General features: G+C 43.9%; 1 protein-coding gene across 6 annotated transcripts in view; it reads left to right on the top strand.

Moving 5' to 3' along the window:
• ITGB3BP (integrin subunit beta 3 binding protein) overlaps positions 1-19,118 on the top strand; it is a 54,779-nt gene that overhangs the window by 11,904 nt on the left and 23,757 nt on the right. For all 6 annotated transcript variants that reach the window (XM_006274485.4, XM_059727905.1, XM_019489127.2 and 3 more), the window contains exon 4: positions 10,718-10,790. In XM_006274485.4, coding sequence (XP_006274547.3) covers positions 10,718-10,790 — 73 coding nt within the window. The remainder of the gene's footprint in view (positions 1-10,717; positions 10,791-19,118) is intronic.

The following is a 19,118-nucleotide window of genomic DNA, read 5'->3' as shown; positions in this document are numbered from 1 at the left end:
TGAGATAGTTAATACCTGGGAGGAAGAGGAACTATTTATATTAAAAGATGATACTAGTATAAGATCAAATGGTTTTAAATGTAGAGTGGAAATTAGAGCAAAGTGATGAAGTTTTAGAATGGCCTTACAAGCAAGGCAGTGAAGACAAAGGACCTTAAATAATTTCAAGATGTAGGTAATAAGATCATGGAAGGGCTAGTAGAACAGGATTGGTGTTGGAGCTGGTAATTCAAGCTTGAACATGTTAGGTTTCTGTACACCAGGATTGTTTTGAGGTAAGTATGATACCTTTTCAAGAATGTGCTTTAGTGTGGTTTAGCTCTCATGAAAGCCCTTAATTTGTGTGTGCAGATAGTATGATAAAATAAGAGAGTCCTCCCTTTGTTCTTTCTTTTCCACAAACTTTTAACATGCCTGTAATACTTGTAGCACCATAATGTGTTGTATTATTTATATCATATTTTATTAATTTATCCCATGCTTCAGGGCTTCTGATGGTTTCCTTACAGGCCATGAAGAAATTTTTCTTCCTGTATAATTTGGTGTAGGGGCAGAGGTTGTCTTGGTCTGACGCCCTGAACATTGGCTACAGCTTGAAATGGAAGTTTGAATAAAGTGTGCTGGTCATCCTAGTGATTTCGAGAAACCTCTTGGTTGCCTTGCTGATGGATCTTGCTCATGTGTGTAGGATCAACCCAATTTCTAGATCTGGGATTAGGAAAGACATATTAAGACTGTTTCAGTTATGTTAATACAATGTCCAAATATCAATAGCTATTAAAAGATAAGTAGACTTGCACCAAGCAGGCTTAGATGATTCAGTATTTGAAATTCAAACAGATGTTCAGAGATCTGTCTGTACTAGCACTCACACTACTGTTATCACAGATAAAGTGGTATTGACAGGGAATTTTTTTTAAAAAAGAATATTTGTGTAGAGCACAATCAAGAAATGTTAAGCTAGGGAATAGAGGTGCACTGATACTTCAGTCCCATATCAGATTGGCACTGATATGAGGAAAATAGAGAGTATTGGCAATTGGCTTTTTTTTGTCTGATGTGGCCAATAAATGCTGCATGCATGTGCACAGCTGTAGCATACACGGGGCCAGCAGTTCAGCCTGGAAGTGTAGAGAGCAATCAGGTCTGACTAGTAGGTCTGTTGTGTGAGAAGGGACAAGGGGGGAGGGAAGGGGCATGGTGGGGCAAATCCAGGCCCCTGCAGTGAGGAAAGGAGGGAGTGGGGCTGAGGCTGGGGCAGGTGCTGCCCAGGCAGGGCATGGGACAGAACCACGGCTTATCCGGGGGGCTCAGGGTGAGGGAAAACTCCCACCACTACACACACCCTGGCAGGGCATGAGGGGGCGTGTTCCCCCGGATCTGCATGCGAGGCAGGGCATGCTGCCATTGTGGGCTGGAGCTGGGGTAATACTAGGCTCTTTGCAGCAGGGGGCTGGACTGGGCTGTGCTTGGGGTGGGTGGGAGCAGTGCTGGGAGCAGGGGCTGGGGGAAGTTACAACCATCCCACAGTTCACTGTAGCCCCCACTCCCAGTGCCGCCACCACCTCCAGCCTTGAGCACAGCCCAGCCCCTGCTGAGAATAGCCCAGTGCTGGTCCCAGCCCACAGTGGCAGGCCGCCCTCACCCTGCATGCAGATCTGGGGGCACATGCCCCACACGCTCCTGGGGTGTATGCAGCAGTGGGAGCTGCCCCTTCCCCCTGCCCTCACTCCCCAGACAAGCTGTGGCTCTGTCCCGTTCCCCACCCTGCCTCAGCTGGGAAACGCCTGCCCCAGCCCCACTCCTTCCCCCCCCTCACTGTGGGAGCCTTGATCTGCCCCTGCCCCCCATGCCCCTTCTCTCCCCCTGCCCCTTCCACCACAACAGACTTATCAGCCGGATGCTGCTCTCCACACTGCTGGGCTGCATATCGGAATTGGATCAGTATTGGCCTATATGACTCGTTAAAAATCAGCCGTTGGTATCGGCCCAAAAAATCTCTATCGGTACACCCCTACTAAGAAATGTTAGAAAGAAATGTTCAAGGTCAGCTCTTCTCAAGTATGTGAGATTACAAGTCTTCGTGAACTTCCTTTTCAATTACTTGGTATAGGAGAAAATCAGACAAGCACAAGTAGTTTAAGTGGGCCCGGTTTATTTTTCCACTCTCCTTCTGGTTTTCCTCACCGGACAGATGCTGATTTTTTTTTTTTTCCCTGTAGCTCCTCCTCTTAGCTTGCTCAGTACAGCATTGGACTGACAGCTTGGTTTTTCCAGTTGTCCTTTTGCTTTGGTGGAAGCAGCTAAAACTAACATCATTCAAGAACCTGAGAATGAAACAGGAAAATGAAGGAAACATTCTTCCAGAAAAAGTAATAGAAGAAGAGTCAAAAAAGCATTTTTTCTTGTATCTTTCATTGTCTGGATCCCTTCTACCTGGGGGATCTCATCCTTCCCATCCTTTCCTCTGCATTATGGTGCTGGATGGCTGCAGAAGAGGTCAGAGCTGTGACAGGTGTGGGTCTTAACTGAGTGATTGTGCACTGCTTCTCATTTTAGTGGTAATGGCTCTGAATCTAAAAGGATGTTTCCATTTACATCTTTATTTTTAAACCTTGTTGTCTTGCTTTTGGTCCTTGTTTCTGGACAGCTGCTCTTCCAATTCAGTGTTTTGGTCTTCAGGCTGGCATTGATCCCAAAGACCTTGACGAAAATGACTATGACAAGGCACTAACATTCCAGGAAGGCTCTATTTTCTCCCCCTTGGTGGAGAAATGCCAAGATTGTCTAATTTCTTCTCTCCAAGTAGTGAAAACATCTCCATATTATCCATACAGGTCTCAAGCCATGAAAGTTTTCCTGTGTCAGGACTTCATGCCTCCACAGAACTACACATGCCATCTTCTGCAGATTGCAAGGATTAATACTCATCAGCCTGTATAAACAGCAGTGTCTTCTTGAGAATAAAATCTCCACTTGTGTGTATCCTCAGGTGTCAGTCTTGAAACAGAGTGCCTGAGCTGGAAGGCTTTCTGTGGAAGAATAATTGCATCACTGAGAAGTTGTCAACCAAATAACCAACACTTGGTAATCTATATGATCACTGTCAGTTGAGATTCAACCCCCCTAGTTCCCAAATACTGAAAGCCAATACTTAGACTTCAGGAGTATAGGATAACTTCCTCGTGTTCTTTGCAAAGGTTTCATAGATTCATAGATGTTAGGGTCGGAAGGGACCTCAATAGATCATCAAGTCCGACCCCCTGCATAAGCAGGAAAGAGTGCTGGGTCTAGATGACCCCAGCTAGATACTCGTGTAACCTCCTCTTGAAGACCCCCAGGGTAGAGGAGAGCACCACCTCCCTTGGGAGCCCGTTCCAGACCTTGGCCACTCGAACTGTGAAGAAGTTCTTCCTAATGTCCAGTCTAAATCTGCTCTCTGCTAGCTTGTGGCCATTGTTTCTTGTAACCCCCGGGGGCGCCTTGGTGAATAAATCCTCACCAATTCCCTTCTGTGCCCCCGTGATGAACTTATAGGCAGCCACAAGGTCGCCTCTCAACCTTCTCTTGCGGAGGCTGAAAAGGTCCAGTTTCTCTAGTCTCTCCTCGTAGGGCTTGGTCTGCAGGCCCTTGACCATACGAGTTGCCCTTCTCTGTACCCTCTCCAGGTTATCCGCATCCTTCCTGAAGTGTGGCGCCCAGAATTGCACGCAGTACTCCAACTGCGGTCTGACCAGCGCCCTATAGAGGGGAAGTATCACCTCCTTGGACCTATTCGTCATGCATCTGCTAATGCACGATAAAGTGCCATTAGCTTTTCTGATGGCTTCGTCACACTGCCGGCTCATGTTCAACCTCTGTGCCACTGCCGGATCCCTTTCCACCTCTGTGCCACCCAGCAGGTCATTCCCTAGGCTGTAGGTGTGCTGGACATTTTTCCTCCCTAGGTGCAGCACTTTGCATTTCTCCTTGTTGAACTGCATTCTGTTGTTTTCTGCCCACTTGTCCAACCTATCCAGGTCTGCCTGCAGCTGTTCCCTGCCCTCCGGCGTGTCCACTTCTCCCCATAGCTTTGTGTCATCTGCAGACTTGGACAGAGTACATTTGACTCCCTCGTCCAAGTCGCTGATGAAGACATTAAAGAGTATCGGTCCAAGGACCGAACCCTGCGGGACCCCACTGCCCACACCCTTCCAGGTTGAGACCGACCCATCCACCACGACTCTTTGGGTGTGACCCTCTAGCCAATTCGCCACCCACCGGACTGTGCAGTCATCCACATCACAGCCTCTTAACTTGTTCACCAGTATGGGGTGGGATACCGTATCGAAGGCCTTCCTGAAGTCTAAGTATACGACATCCACCCGTCCTCCTGTGTCCAGGCGTTTCGTAACCTGGTCATAGAAAGAGACTAGGTTGGTCAGGCACGATCTGCCCGCCACAAACCCATGCTGGTTTCCCCTCAGCATAATTTGCCCTGCCGGGCTCTCACAAATGTGAGCCTTGATAATTTTTTCAAAGACTTTACCAAGGATGGAGGTGAGACTGACTGGCCTATAGTTGCCCGGGTCCTCCTTCCTCCCCTTTTTGAAAATGGGGACCACGTTAGCCCTTTTCCAGTCTTCTGGGACTTGGCCCATGCTCCACAAGCGTTCGAATATTCCCACCAGTAGCTCTGCAATGATGTCGGCCAGTGCCTTCAGCACCCTCGGATGGAGCCCATCCGGGCCTGCCGATTTAAAGGCATCCAGTTCTTCCAAATGACTCTGCACCACCCCAGGATCTACGCATGGCAGTCTGGTGCCTTGCTGCTGCCTCTCTACAACCCCAGTGAGAGACTTGTCGTGCCCCTCGCTTAGGAACACTGAGGCAAAGAACTCGTTGAGGAGTTCAGCCTTGTCTCCCCTATCTGTCACCAATTGTTTCTGCCCATTTAGCAGGGGTCCTATTCCTCCCTGGGCCTTCCTTTTACTCCCAATATATCTAAAAAACAATTTCTTGTTGTCTTTTACTTGGGTTACCATCCTCAGCTCCATGGTAGCTTTGGCCCGCCTAACTGCCTCCCTACAAGCACGAGGAGAGGAGGTATATTCATCTTTAGTGATCTCACCCTGTTTCCACTTTTTATGTGCTCCCCTTTTGGCCCTTAGGCTGCCCTGGCTTTCTCTGGTCAGCCATGGAAGCCTCCTGGCCCCTTTCCCTCTTTTGCCTCGCTCGGGGATCGTCTTGCTTTGTGCCCGAAGGATCGTTTCCTTTAGGCACAGCCACCCTTCTTGGGCTCCCATCCCATCAAAACTCCTACTCTGCAGTGCTTCCTTCCACAGTGTTGTCACCTGTGCCTTCCTTATCTCCTCTAAAAGGGCAAGTTTTGAACAAGACAAAGTAACTGGTAATTGGCACCTCTTGCTTCCCATAGCTTGAGAGTAACCAAGATGGGTTTGGTTCATGGGCCTGCAGCTCTTCTGACATCTAGGTCTCCACCTTCTGTAAAGAAAGGCTCTTCTAGACCTGGAGCCCTGGCATTTACCTTCACAACTAAGTTAGAGGCCTCATCTTCATTTCTGAAGAGATTCCTTCCCGTAATTTATCTGTTTTAGTGTAAATCTCATAACATTTCTACTTATCCTTCTATTCTGTACTATTCCAGAAAGTTTTTGAGAAAGTTGTCTGTGCTAGCTCCTTAAATCCAGGCTTCAGTGTTCCTAGGATTTCTCATGGGGTTTCTCAGAAGAAGGTTTCTCTTTAAGGTTGCACTACTTTGCAACTCGATTCTTCTTACAGTAGCTCTTTTGTTAAATACTTATCTTTTTCCCTTTGAAATCTAAATTTAGTGCTAAATGTTAACCTGTCATTGCTCCTCTTCTCTTTCTTCCCTGTTTTGCCAAGCGCTCTGGCCATAGTCTCATAATGTCTATGCTTCACTTTCCAGAGGGAGAAAGTAGTTCTCCAGTTCTGTCTATTTTTCTCCTATGGTGATCCCAACTTTCATTTTACTTAGGAAATCTTGCTTCTCTTTGCTGTAATCCCAAAACCAATCTCAGGGTTCAGAGCTGTTACCTGGATGACTTTTCAGTGGTTAAATTCTCCTTTCCTAATCTCTTTTTTTTTTTATTTCTACAAGCTCAGGCCTCTGTGCTGTGCAGGGGGCCTTGCAAATGGTGGAAAAGGTCCATTATGCTCTGTCAAGTCTTCTTTACCCTTGTCTCTGTTTCCCACTTCTTGAACCTCGTTATAATGTATGGGGCCAATAACTCCTACTGACCCTGGTTTGAGTCATTGCTAGTCAGACTTATTTGTCTATGCAAGCAGCAGCTCCATCATAGAAAAGCAATTTTTTTCATACCTTTCAATTATATTCCATAGGGTAGTAGCATTAGTGTGTGCATCCACTCATTCAGCATAACACAATGTGAATTTAGGTCTGTGCAAATGATTAGATAGGACAATGTAAGCTGACTGATTTTTTGGTGTTCACACCTGGAGAAGTTGGTTTGCATCCTGGGAGGAGGAGTAACTGGACTATAAAATCCTGTGTCCTGAATGGCTTCAACTTGCCTGACTGACAGATAAGGAAGACTTGATCTGCCTGTGTTGCCCCTGTTTCTCTGCTGGTGTTGCCACATCAAACAAAACAATTAATGCAATAGGAGAAATTTGTTCTGTTAGCACAAAAATTCAGGTTCAGATTTTGTGGGTGCCTGCAGACAATGAAGTTGTACTTCAGTGTAGCTGCAGATATACCCTAAAAGTTAACGCTTGCAATTTTTGAAAGTTGTTTAAATTGTAGGTGATGTGAATAGCCAGGTATAAAATTAAACAGGGTAGCCTAACATGTATGTCCTTGCATTTCTAAACAGCTCTTTCATTCAGTTGAATAAAAAGCCTTTATCCTAAAGCAGTTCTAGAAAGACCTCAGTTCATGTACAAATGTCTAAACGTGCTACCAGCTTTAAACAATTTTCTGCACAGCTCCAGGTTTGTCTTAAGTGTTATTTCTTACAGGAAAAGAAAGCGAGAGAGAAAAAAATAAAGAGAAAATGCCTTGAGGACTAAAATGCCTGTGTATTGGGATGTCAATGGGAAAGGTGAACATGTACTGTATTTCCATACTGAAATTAAATATGGACATAAGGGAACATTCTTTTTGCCCATAAAAAGACTGATCACGTGGTCATAGCTGACATTTAGATGGATAATTATTCAGTAATGTAGCAGTAGCTTTTTTTCTGCATTCATATAGCTACAAAATGGTGGCAGAGACTTACTGCTATCTCACTGATTTCAAAGCTGTTATTTAAATACACCACTTTTCTTTTACCCTTGAAGACACTTTTTTTAATTTAAATGTTTTAAGACTTTACTAAGTAATATAAAAATATATCACAAGGTAATTTTATTATAAAAGGAATATTATTGACTTTTCAATTTTTACATTGTATGAAGTATAAGATGTTCCATATATAAATGGGAGTTATTTGGAACACAGTAAATATAATTTTCCACTGAGTAGGATTCTAAATTTCAGAATACAATAGCTAACTAAAGCCTTCAGGGTATCTAAATACATAGATCAGGCTACAAGTGTTTAAAATGTACTGTGTTTTTCACAATTCACTTTGTTGACCTGTCTGATAATTTACATAGGAAGTGGCAAACACTACCAAAGAGCATAGCCCTTTTTTTGGAACAAAAATTTATAAGTAAAAGAACCGAACATAATTCTCCTTACATGTTCCTTTTCACCGATGACTGTAAAGTTCACTTTTAAATTAATTTATTCATTTGAATCTATTTAGGGTTTGGCCTTTCTATATCACTGGTTTACTGGTAACTTCAGTTAGATAATTGGTTATCTAGAAGTACCTAGATTTAAAATTAAATCACTTGGGGCAAAGGACTTCAGCTATTATAGTGGAACAGCTTAAACTTTTATAGCGCCTTGTCATACTGAGGAATCTTCATACGCTTTACAAAATATTAAAATTAAAACTTAATACTTCCTACAGAGCTAGCACTTAAATGTAATCATTTTAAAATCCAGGAAAAAAAATCGAAGTGCTGAAGGCTTAGGCTGAGGCAAGAAGGTGCAGCCATTTCTAAGGTCAAGAAGGTGACCTATAATAGCAAAGGGCGAATGCACCCCAGTGTAAGGTTTGCATCCGTACATAGTCACTTAAGCCATTCATCAGGTGCCAACGGCCTGTTGCAGTTTCTCTGCAGAAGGATAGATTTCACCTTGCAAGTACCTCCAGACAATATAATAATGTTAATAGAAGTGTGTGTTTGTAGGACAGGATTTATTAATTCAAGACCATTGTTCTGGACTCATTTGGGTCTAAAAGAACCTGTGATTTTTAATGTACATGAAAATGAATAAAATAGACATTCTGTTTGATATGATCTGCTTACCCATTAATGTACAGTGGATCCTAAATCTTACTGATTTAATGCGTGCCCTTCTGAGACATGCACTGGTATCTGGATACTACTTAGGGGGGGTTTTTGGTCCAAATTTGGCTGTGTATCTTGAATATGAGAACAAACTCATGCATCTCCTCATGCTGTTCAGTCCTGTTTTTCTAAGAGGAGAAGGTGGAACCCAATAGTTAATCTTAGAATCTAAACAAATAGAAGTCTTATACTGCACCTGAAAGTCACAAGTATTGTGGTTTTACTAGTATTTGCTAGGAGCAGTTTCTAGAGCTAGAAGATCCCAGCTGAAAAGGCTTTGCTCCATGCAGTAGCTTCAAGATCAGTGCCTTTGACAGCATCCTAGGCATGATGCAATGGGACAGGGTGGGCAACCTGGTTTCTGGATAGCTGGAACCTAGATAATTGTGATAGTTAATAACTATAGAAGCTGACCATGTAGTTACCACCAACATGAACGTACCTATAGTTCCAATAAGTCAATAGTGCCAAAAAACTTTCTCAACAAAAAGCAAATAGGTTTGCTCTTGGGTGAAAGAGGAAAAAAGATTTAATTCTGAAAATAGAAGGTCTGAATTGGTTTATAATGTCAAACTTATAGATGCCATGTGAATCTGAATTTATTTTTCTGAGCTTAATACGAGAAGGTGTAGGATAGGTTTGTTTTAATGCCATTATCCTCCTTGCCTTCAAATCCTGCCTTAAATCATACTTCTTCCTTAAAACTTGTTCTTCCATTTGATTGTTCCCTTTCCCTGATTAGTCCAGTGTTCTCACTTGCACTGATCCTCTTATCACATGTTTTGTGTCAATTTGCCATAGACTACAAGCTACATAGGTGCAAGATTTTTTCCCATGCATCAGGTGGCTCAGACAGTATTAAAACTTAGGTCCCTGAATTAAAAGTTCATTCTGTGGTCCATAATGATTTTCACTGACATGATTACACTGGTAATCTCTCTCTCTCCTTTTTTTTATTCTTTCTTTTTTAACATGTCTTATGCTGTCTTTTATACTTTAAATAATTTTAAAGTATAAAACTTTAACTTTACTGTCTGATTAGTTGGGTTACCTGAGAGAGTGAATGAATGAGATCGGTTATAATTTAAGTACAGTTTTTCTGTTGGTGCAAAATTGTATTTGGGTAGCATTTCATTAGTGCAGGAATTTGACTCCAAGAAAATCTTATACTGGGTTGTTTCTGAAGGATCTTTAATATTTAGATAATTAAATCTTTGTTGAAAGCTTCCATGTTGGCTTTCTTAAAATTTTCAGAAAAAATTGTTGGCAAGGTTGGGAGAGAATAATACTAAATATTCAGTTTCTGTTACCCTGAAGAGCATGGAAGTACATTTTATATGATTGGTATGGATTGCATATTTTTCTTCCACTACAATAAAATGTCACATTAAATATCTTTTTATGCAGGAAATTTTAGGGTTCAGAAACAGGTGGGGAACTAACATAATGATTTAGCATATGGCATAAATTGTGTGCTTATTTTTAATCAAATATTTTTTTTTCCCAAAAAGCATAGGTAGAGATGCTGCACAAATGCATTTAAATTCTGAAATGAATGTAACAATAGATAAAGGCCTCTTGCAATATAAGTATAGTGTGTATTGTATTACATGACATTTATAAATGGCTATTAGAATTCCTTGAGTGGATAGCAGCCAAGGAACAGGAGACTTAATTCAGTACTACAGTAACTTTCTTTTCCATTTGATTGTTCCCTTCCCATAGAAATCAGTTTGACTATGCAGCACACCAATCAAAAAATCACAATGTAGAATTGTTCAACCGTTGTAACAGTAAGCCATACAGACTCCTTGCTAAAAAAGCAGTTTGTTTATGTTGCACTACATGTCAGGATGGTGGGATTCTGTTTAATTTTTTTAATTAAAGAAAATGTTGTATGCGTCTTCTGTAGTACTGCTTGCCAGGGTAAGGATTTTTATGCAATATATTGCGTATATAAAAGTATTTGTAAACAATATATTCCGACAGTCATTGTTCTTTTAACTACTGTAACTGTACTGTAACAGGGTCAGTTATTGTTACTGTGGTTTTAAATCTTCTGTAGCTGAAGATAATGTAAGCCAGCAAGGAGACAAATTTAAAAAAACAGACATTTTGCATTTGCTGTCCCTGCTTTTGTAAATAAGCCCTTTTTGTGGAGCTTTCATTGTGGTCAGGATGCATGCTAACACCTGGTTTTCTACTGCTCCATATAATGTATCTTTTAATTTTTTCCCTGTGTATTTCTTCAATATATGCTGTTTAGGAGCAAGAGTGCATCTGGACGATGCAGAAATCAGATTATCCAGAAGAGGGCAGCCTCAAACAGAAGTGGATAAGTAAGTGTATCCCAGTGTGTGATGCTAAAATGACATGATACTTAGTTATGAGAGATGATTTTTTCTTAGAGAAATAAAAACTATAACAATTAATTTTTAATATTTGAAATAATCTAGGGTGAGGTTTTTAAAGAATTAGGCATCCACACCTGATATTTTTCAGTAGGAATACAGCACCAAACTCCTTCCCTGTATAAAGATGTATTAAGGAGTACTATAATTAGGGTACTCTCAGAAATATTGTGTTTTATCATTCCAAACTCTCACATGTACAGGCTTTAGACATTTTGCTGGAAGTTTTCATAGTAGCAAAGATGCATTGCAGTCTTTGCATCGCAGTATTTAGTGGTAGGTTTTGCTACCACTTGCTTTAAAGTGCCATGATTCTCAGGGCCTTGTTATACATTACTTTTAGGCAGCTCCTGGGGCTCTTAACCCCTGAATTGTCTGCACATTGACACCTTTAAATGGCTTAAAGTTACACCACTCCAGGGCAGAATTATCTATGATCTGCATAACCCAAATCCTGTTCCATTAACATGTGGGCACTCCCTACAGATGTGCTGCCCAAGATAAAGTCCTCCAGAAGGCCCTCCTCCCCTCCACTTCTGTGTAGACACCGTGCCCCGCTGATTAGCCTGCTACTACACAGGTGCTATGTGGCAAAGGCTGCAGCACTCTTCCCCAACCACCATCTTCATCCCTGCAGGTCCCTCTCAGCATGAGCTGAAAGGTGACTGCAGCATCTCATGTTTTGCCTACCAGGCTTCCCATGGTCCGTACCATCCCTGGCTCCCATAAGTTTCTATCCACCCAGCATGCTCCATAGCCCTTCCTTGCCCTCCCTTCCATCAGTGCTGACCCAGCCTTCTCTTAACCTGAAACTGAGCATGATACAGCCCTGAGGTTTTAATGAGAGCTCATCTGAGCCACTCCCCTCCTCACAACACACAAACCTGGCAACTGCCAAACCTACCTCTACCAACCCTTTCTGAGACCCCCTCCCCCCTCATTCTGCCAAGTGCCACCTGCACTGATCAGAGACAGGGCAGGAAGCTATTTTTGCTCAAGTTTCCCCTCTCAGCTGGTGGTCTGGGCAAGCATCAGCAATGTCCAGCCTGGCCAGGAGACTGAGGCACCTGGCCGAAGCAGGCAGCACTGCACATTTGGAGTCAGCTAGGCTCAAGAAATTCCTGTGTGCCCTGTGAACTGCGATTTGATAAGGGGAAAAATATATTGTCCCCTGCTTCTCATCCCTGGACATGGGGAGGGGGTGAGGAGGGACAGGAAGGAGAGAAGGAGGTCTAGATTCATGCTAGAGATCAAGGAGTCTGGGCTAAGTAGTTGCTGCTTCCCCAGGGATCTGTGCTGGGAAAAGATCTTCATTAAAAACTGCTTTGTGCCCAGCCCCAGAGGGACTTTTCTGGTGAATGAAACCAGCCCCCTAGAGTAGCCCCAGGCTCTGACAACACCAGCTCCTTAGCCAAAGGATTCAATGATGGAGAGAGACCTGGGGAAAGTGCTGGAGATGTGCAGGACAGAGACTGCACACACAACCCCTCTGTGCCCATTTGTACTCCCCAGGAGTCTAAGAGCTGATCCATCTATGGGAGAGCAGTAGTAGCTTCCCTGGCAGCAGGCTACCTCCACCTGGCAGCAGCCGTCAGTTCTCACCATGCTGCATGTGGATCAGATGCATGAAGCAGGGTCCGGCTGGAGTCGTGGATCTTGGAGCTCTTTGCCTCTCAGGAGAGGGAGGGAGTGAGCTGCAGCCTTAGAAGCATAGAGGAGTAGGGCTGGTAGGGACCTCGCTGATCACCAGGCCTCTAGCAATAAGTCACAGCTTTGCAGGTAGTGGAAAGTCAAAGAAGGTTTCTGGATTAAAGGTGTGACTGAGCCGCACAAATATTGATCATGCTAGCTTTGAGTTTGGAGTGAAGTACAACATGTAACAAAACCCTGATTTTGAATGCATGCTTGTTTTACTAAAATTTTCTCTGCATTTGCATGTACATTTCCTGCTACAACTGTAACTGCATTTCCAGTTACAACTGTACAAAATTCCTGTATGGACTTTTGTGATGTCTGATTCAGCAAAGCATTTAACCTTAAAGGTCTTCAACTTAGGTGCCTGTTTAAGTGCCTTGTCGAACAGGAATGGACATAAAAAAGAAGTGTTTAAGAGCTTTGCTGAATTGGAGCCAGAATTAGAAAAATATAATATAGGCATTGTGGGAGTGGTGATTCATGTGATTAACATTACCTGACCCCTCCCATTATGGGGCCCTATTTTCCACTTCTTATAACTTTGTTAAACTCTTATTGGGCTGACATTTTCTGTGTATCTGCTTAAAGCTGAATTTCTTGAAAATTGTAGCTGAAAGGAGCAGCCAGTTCCAGGAATTAAGCCAAGGAAAAACATATATCTTGCCTACATTGAACACTGACAAACATATTTCTTGAACTGCTCTGTTACCCCTGTTTTGGGCATGGGCTACAAAATTAGCAAAGGGTTAGCTTTTGTATCAGGGATGTATCACTTACCATTCCTGGAAAAAAAAACCTGCTTAAATTTGACTAAGTTTAAGCATTTTAGAAATTGCTGTTCGCATTCCCTCAATAGAGATTTCTTTAAGCTTCAACTTATAAAACAGCTAGACTGAAGATTCCCTCATCCTTGAGCATGTACAGCTACTAGTGGCGACAAAACCTCACCTGTACCTGGAAAAAGGCAAATATAGACTCATCTTTAAGAAAGGGAAGGAGGCAGCTCTGGGGAATTACAGACTGGTCAGTCTGACCTCGATACCTGGAAAGATCATGGAGCAGGTCCTCAGGGAACTGATTGCAAAGCACCTAGAGGAGAACAAGGTGATTGGGGACAGCCAGCATGAATTTGCAAGTCATGCCTGACCGATCTGATTTCCTTCGATAATAAGGTGATAGGCTCTGTGGGTGCGGGGGAAGCAGTGGATGTGACATACCTTGACTTTAGAAAGGATTTTGACACTGTCTGTCAGGACATTAACAAGCTAAGGAAATACAGACTAGATAAAAGTTCTATGTAAGATAGGTACATAATTGGTTGGATCATCGCGCTCAATGAGCAGTCATCAATGGGTCAACATCCTGGTGAGAGGAAGTATTAAGTGAGGTTTCCTATGGTCCTGTCCTGGGTCTGGTATTGTAAAACATCCTAATTAATGGTTTGGATGATAGGACTGAGTGACCACTTAGCAAATTTGTAAATGACACCAAGTTGCATGGAGTTGCAGACATTCTGGAGCGTAAGGCTTTGGATCCAGAATGACCTGAATAGACTGGGAAAATGCTCTGCAATCAACCAGATGAAATTCAGCAAGGACAAGTACAAAAACGAATATGGGACAGAATAACTGGTTGCCCAAATACAGCCTGGGAAATGCCTGGCTTGGCTGCAGTACTGCAAAGAAGGGCCTTGGTAATTGTAGACTGTAAGCTGAATATGAGCCAAGAATATAGTCTTATTGCAAAGAAAGCCTAGAGCATACTGGGTTGTATTAACAAGAGTGTCACTTGCAAATCAAGAAAAGTGATTCTTCTCTGGACACTGGTGAGGCCTTACCTGGAGTGCTATGTCTGGTTTTGGGCCCCACGCTTCAAGAAAGATGTGGACAGATTGGAAGGAGTCCATCACAGTGCAACAAAAGTTATTAGACACCTGGGAAACATGATTCATGAGGAAAAACTGAAAAAACTAGGCTTATTTAGTCTGAAGAACAGAAGACTGAGGGAGGATTTGATAAGTCTTCAGTATCTGGCGGGTGATTATAGATTGGATGGAGACAGAATTTTCTCTGTGGCCATAGGAGATGGGACTAGGATCAATGGCCTCAAGCTGCTGCAGAGGAAATTTAGGTTGGAGATTAGGAGGAACTTTCTGACTAAGAGGCTGAGGTTCAGACTAGAGATGGTAAGAGTAACTGTGAATAAGTTGGCAGAGGAACTTTTTGGATAAAGAGACTAGGTCTGGGAATTGTTGGGGAAGAGAGCTTGGATGCAGGAAGCATTTGGCTGAAAGGGTCTGACAGTGAGAGCTGAGGAGGTGGTGAGTGAGACAGACTGGTTGGACAAAGTGACTAGGGGTATTCGTTGGGGGACGAGGATGCAGTGGACAATGAGAACCATGCGCCATGCCCTGGATCAGCCCAGATAAGCACTAAGGGGCCCAATAGACATCAGGACAGGGGTGTATCAAGGGCACCCATTGTGGGGCTTAAATGTCTCTGCACTAATGCTAGGAACATGAGGAACAAACAGGAGGAACTTGCATTCCTGCTTGCAAGCAACAACTTCAACCTGGTTGGGCTAACTGAAACCTGGTGGGATCCTACTCACGATTTGGCAGTAGGCATTGAAGGTTATAGGTTGCACAGATGGGATGGAGTGGGGGAAAAAAGTGGAGTGGTGTTGCTCTCTATGTTAAGGAGCAATATACATCTTCTAGAATCAAGATGGGATCAGAGGAGGGCCAAACTGAGGTACTGCAGGTTAGGATACAAGGGGGTCGAGGGGAAAGGGACTTGGTAGTGTGGGTCTACTATAGACTGCCACACCAGGAGGATGAGCTAGACTTGGAATTCTCTGGGCAGCTCTCAGAGGCTGTATGCTCAAGAGATACGGTTGTCATCGGTGACCTAAACTACCCTTACATCTGCTGGGAGGATCAGTCAGCCAGAACTAATTGTTCTTAACCTGCATACATGACCTCCACCTAATGCAGGATGTATACAATCCCACTAGGGAGAACGCCTTGCTGGACTTGGTGCTGGCTGTGGGGGATGACCTGGTGGGGGTTCTGCAGGTACAAGGCAACCTAGGTGATAGTGACCATCAATTGATAGAATTCACTATCTGGTGAAGGGTGGGAAAAGTAACCAGCAAGGCAGAAGTGCTAGACTTCAGAAAGGCTGACTTCAGTGTGCTTAGGAGATTAGTGGGGCATTAAATCTCAAGAGCATTGACCAAATAGGGGTCCAGAAAGGGTGGTCATTCCTCAAGAAAGTGATCCTTTGGGCGCAGGAGGCAGCAATCCCAGTGCATATAAAGGGGGGCAAAGGGTCCAAGAAACCCTTCTGGATAAACAGGGAAATACAGGAAAGCCTAAGGGCAAAAAAAGGGACATACAGGCTATGGAAGCAGGGGGTAGTTACCAAGGAGGATTATACCTCCTTGGCTCGCACTTGCAGGGAATCAGTTAGGAAGGCCAAAGCAGCATTAGAGCTCAGGCTGGCAACAAAAAATAAGGACAACAAAAAGTCCTTCAGGTATATAGGGAGCAAAAAGAAGGCACAGGGCAGCATAGGACCCCTACAGGATAGACAAGGGCAGTTGGTGACAGATAGGAGGGACGAAGCAGAGCTCTTCAATTAGTTTTTTGCCTCTATATTCTTGAACTCGGATCTAGGCAAATTTCCCAGATGCATTACCAACAGAAGCAGGAGAAATACCAGCCCACCAACTGTCAGCACTGACCTAGTACAGAGACACTTGGGCTGGATATGTTTAAACCAGTGGGTCCGGATGAGTTCCATCCAAGGGTGCTGAAAGAATTAGCCAGTGTCATAGCAGAGCCTCTGGCATGACCGTTTGAGCACTCATGGTGCTCAGGTGAGGTCCCAGAGGACTGGAAAAGGGCCAGTGTGTGGTCTTTATTTTCAAGAAGAGGAGGAAGGAGGATCTGGATAATTATAGACCAGTTAGTTTCACCTCTATCCTTGGGAAAACCCTTGAAAAAATTATCAAGGATCACATTTGTAGGAGTTCAGCAGGTAATATAATGCTGAAGGGCAACCAGCATGGGTTCGTAGCAGGTAGATCCTGCCTGACTAACCTTGTTTCTTTCTATGACCAGGTCACTGAAAGCTTAGATGTAGGAGTCAAGGTAGATGTCATCTACTTGGACTTTAAGAAAGCCTTCGACACGGTATCCCATCCTTTTCTTATAAACAAATTGAACAGCTGTGCCATAGATGATTATACAGTCATGTGGGTGGCAAATTGACTTAAGGGTTGTACCCAGAGAGTGGTGGTGGACGGATCAGTATTGACCTCAGAAGATGTGGGCAGTGGGGTCCATTAAGGCTTGGTCCTTGGGCTGGTGCTGTTCAGTATCTTCATAATTTTCTCCAAGGTTTTTCCAGGGATGAACATCAGACTGATAGGTCTGTCATTCCCTGGATCTTCTTTCTTCACTTTACTAAAGATTGGGACCACGTTGGCTCTTTTCCAGTCTTCCAGTACATCACCCAAGTGCCTCAAGCTTTCAGGTATCTTGGCCATAGGGCATGCTATGATGTCCGCCAGCTCTTTTAAGACTCGGGTGTAATCCATCTGGGCCCGTGAACTTATGGATGTCAAGTCTATCGAGGTGTTCTCTCACTTGTTCTACATCAATTGGCCCATGTCCCAAGCCCTGGTTGCTTTGTGTCCTGTCTGACAGCATGACCCCCTTGGGCAGGTGAAAAACTGATGCAAAGTAATCATTTAGGAGACTGTCCTTTTCTTAGGCGTCAGACGTCAGCTGCCCCATTTGATCTCGCAGAGGGCCTGTTTCCTCCAACTATGGTGGTTTGTATTTTACCATTCTGGATATTGACCAGTTTCTGAAAAAGAAATGTTGGTGCTGGAGTATTCCATAGATGGTCCGATGGAAGCGTGATGATGCGTTACACACATCAAACTAGTCTCGAGTAACTACAATCTCTACATGAATCTCTTCATGAATGCACTTGCAGAAAACTTTCAAGAGGTATATACCTCCAGGATGCCGAACTGAGTATATACCAAGGCTTACTCCCCTACTAGCAGCTGAATACGAAAAATGCTAGTAGATGTTTTAAAGAGCTCTTTTCTCAGAAGACAGTATTGCAGCAGGGACAGCCCTAACTAACAAGCTCCAAAAAGAAAGGCAACAGAAATGAAAAGAATTGATGGAAGGAATAGATATGACACTAGCAGGAAAGCATGGTTAACCATTCACACGCTAAGTAACAACCCAAAGAAAATACAGTAACATCACACCATCATAGCCAACCAGGTGGCTCATCAGCTTCTCCTCAATGGTAAACCTTCGAACAAACAGCCTAAAATACAGATTAGATGGCAAACTAATCTGGAGGAAAATTATTTTAGTATGCCATACACAAAGGATAAACTTGACTGTGGAATAAATCACTTGAAGAATGGCAAAGCAGCTGGATTCAACAACATGTGCACAGAGCGGATCAAACTCTTTGGTCCTGCAACCAATTTATGGGTTTTTATGCTTTCTTAACCCTTAGAATAACTAAATTAAGATGACAGGCCTGTGTAATGGCTGTGTTAAAGTTATAGATGCCTCTGACCCAGAGAGCTTTAGGCCAGTGTCACTTCTGTGCCATCTTTTATTAGCTTTACGAATGCCTTTTTCTCAATTGCCTTTTACTTCATATTGAACAACATCCAATATCAGAACAAGCCAGATTCAGACCAGGCAAGTCCTGCACTCGCCAAATTCTAAACATTACCCAGCATATAGAAGATGGATTCAAGAAAGGAATGATAACGGGTGCTGTGTTTGTAGACCTGTTAGTGGCACATGACAGTCAACCACCTAAACCTGCTTGCCAAAGTCTACAGTATGATGCACAACTACCATCAAGTGTAGCTTATCTGATTTTTTTTTTTCCCGGAAAATAGATGTTTTTACGTAGAACTGTGCAAGAAATGAAACTGCTGAAGATAACAATAAGATGGCCTCCCATGTGGTAGCATGGTAGCACCAATCTTATCATATATACCAGTGACCAACTGTGGCAGGGCACTGCGGGTGCCTGCCACTTTAAGGGCCTGGACCTGGCAGCTGCCTGGTGCCTGATGAGAGCAGCCGTTTTGAATCTGGGGCTGCCCATATGAACAGGGCAGTTCTGCTGCTGGAGGCCAGGCAACATCGCCTGGCTGGAGGGCTGGTGGTGTCATCTGGAGGTAAGGGAGGAGCTGTAGAGGATGGTAAGGAGGCTCCTGGTCCTGGGCATGACCTAAAACTGCACCCTGCCAGGAGTGGGTGGTCTGGTGGGGCTCCCAGTGGTGCGGGAGACCCCAGGAAATGCCAGGCCAGTGACCACCCCGGTGAAAGGCGGGTCGGGGCGCCTTAACCCCTAGCCCCCACAACTGGGTGGGTTACCTCTTGTTTTGAGGGCCTGGAGGGTGGACCCCCAGAGAGAGAGAGAGAAGGCCATAGACTCAGGCCTGTCTGAACTTCCCCTGACTGGCCCATGCTGGGGCCAGGACCAAAAGGGCCGAAGGGCC

The sequence above is a fragment of the Alligator mississippiensis genome, chromosome 5, assembly GCF_030867095.1.
Source record: "Alligator mississippiensis isolate rAllMis1 chromosome 5, rAllMis1, whole genome shotgun sequence".
Lineage (NCBI taxonomy): Eukaryota > Metazoa > Chordata > Crocodylia > Alligatoridae > Alligator > Alligator mississippiensis.
The sequence above is the reverse complement of the archived record's forward strand: the minus strand, read 5'-3'. Positions and strand labels throughout refer to the sequence as shown.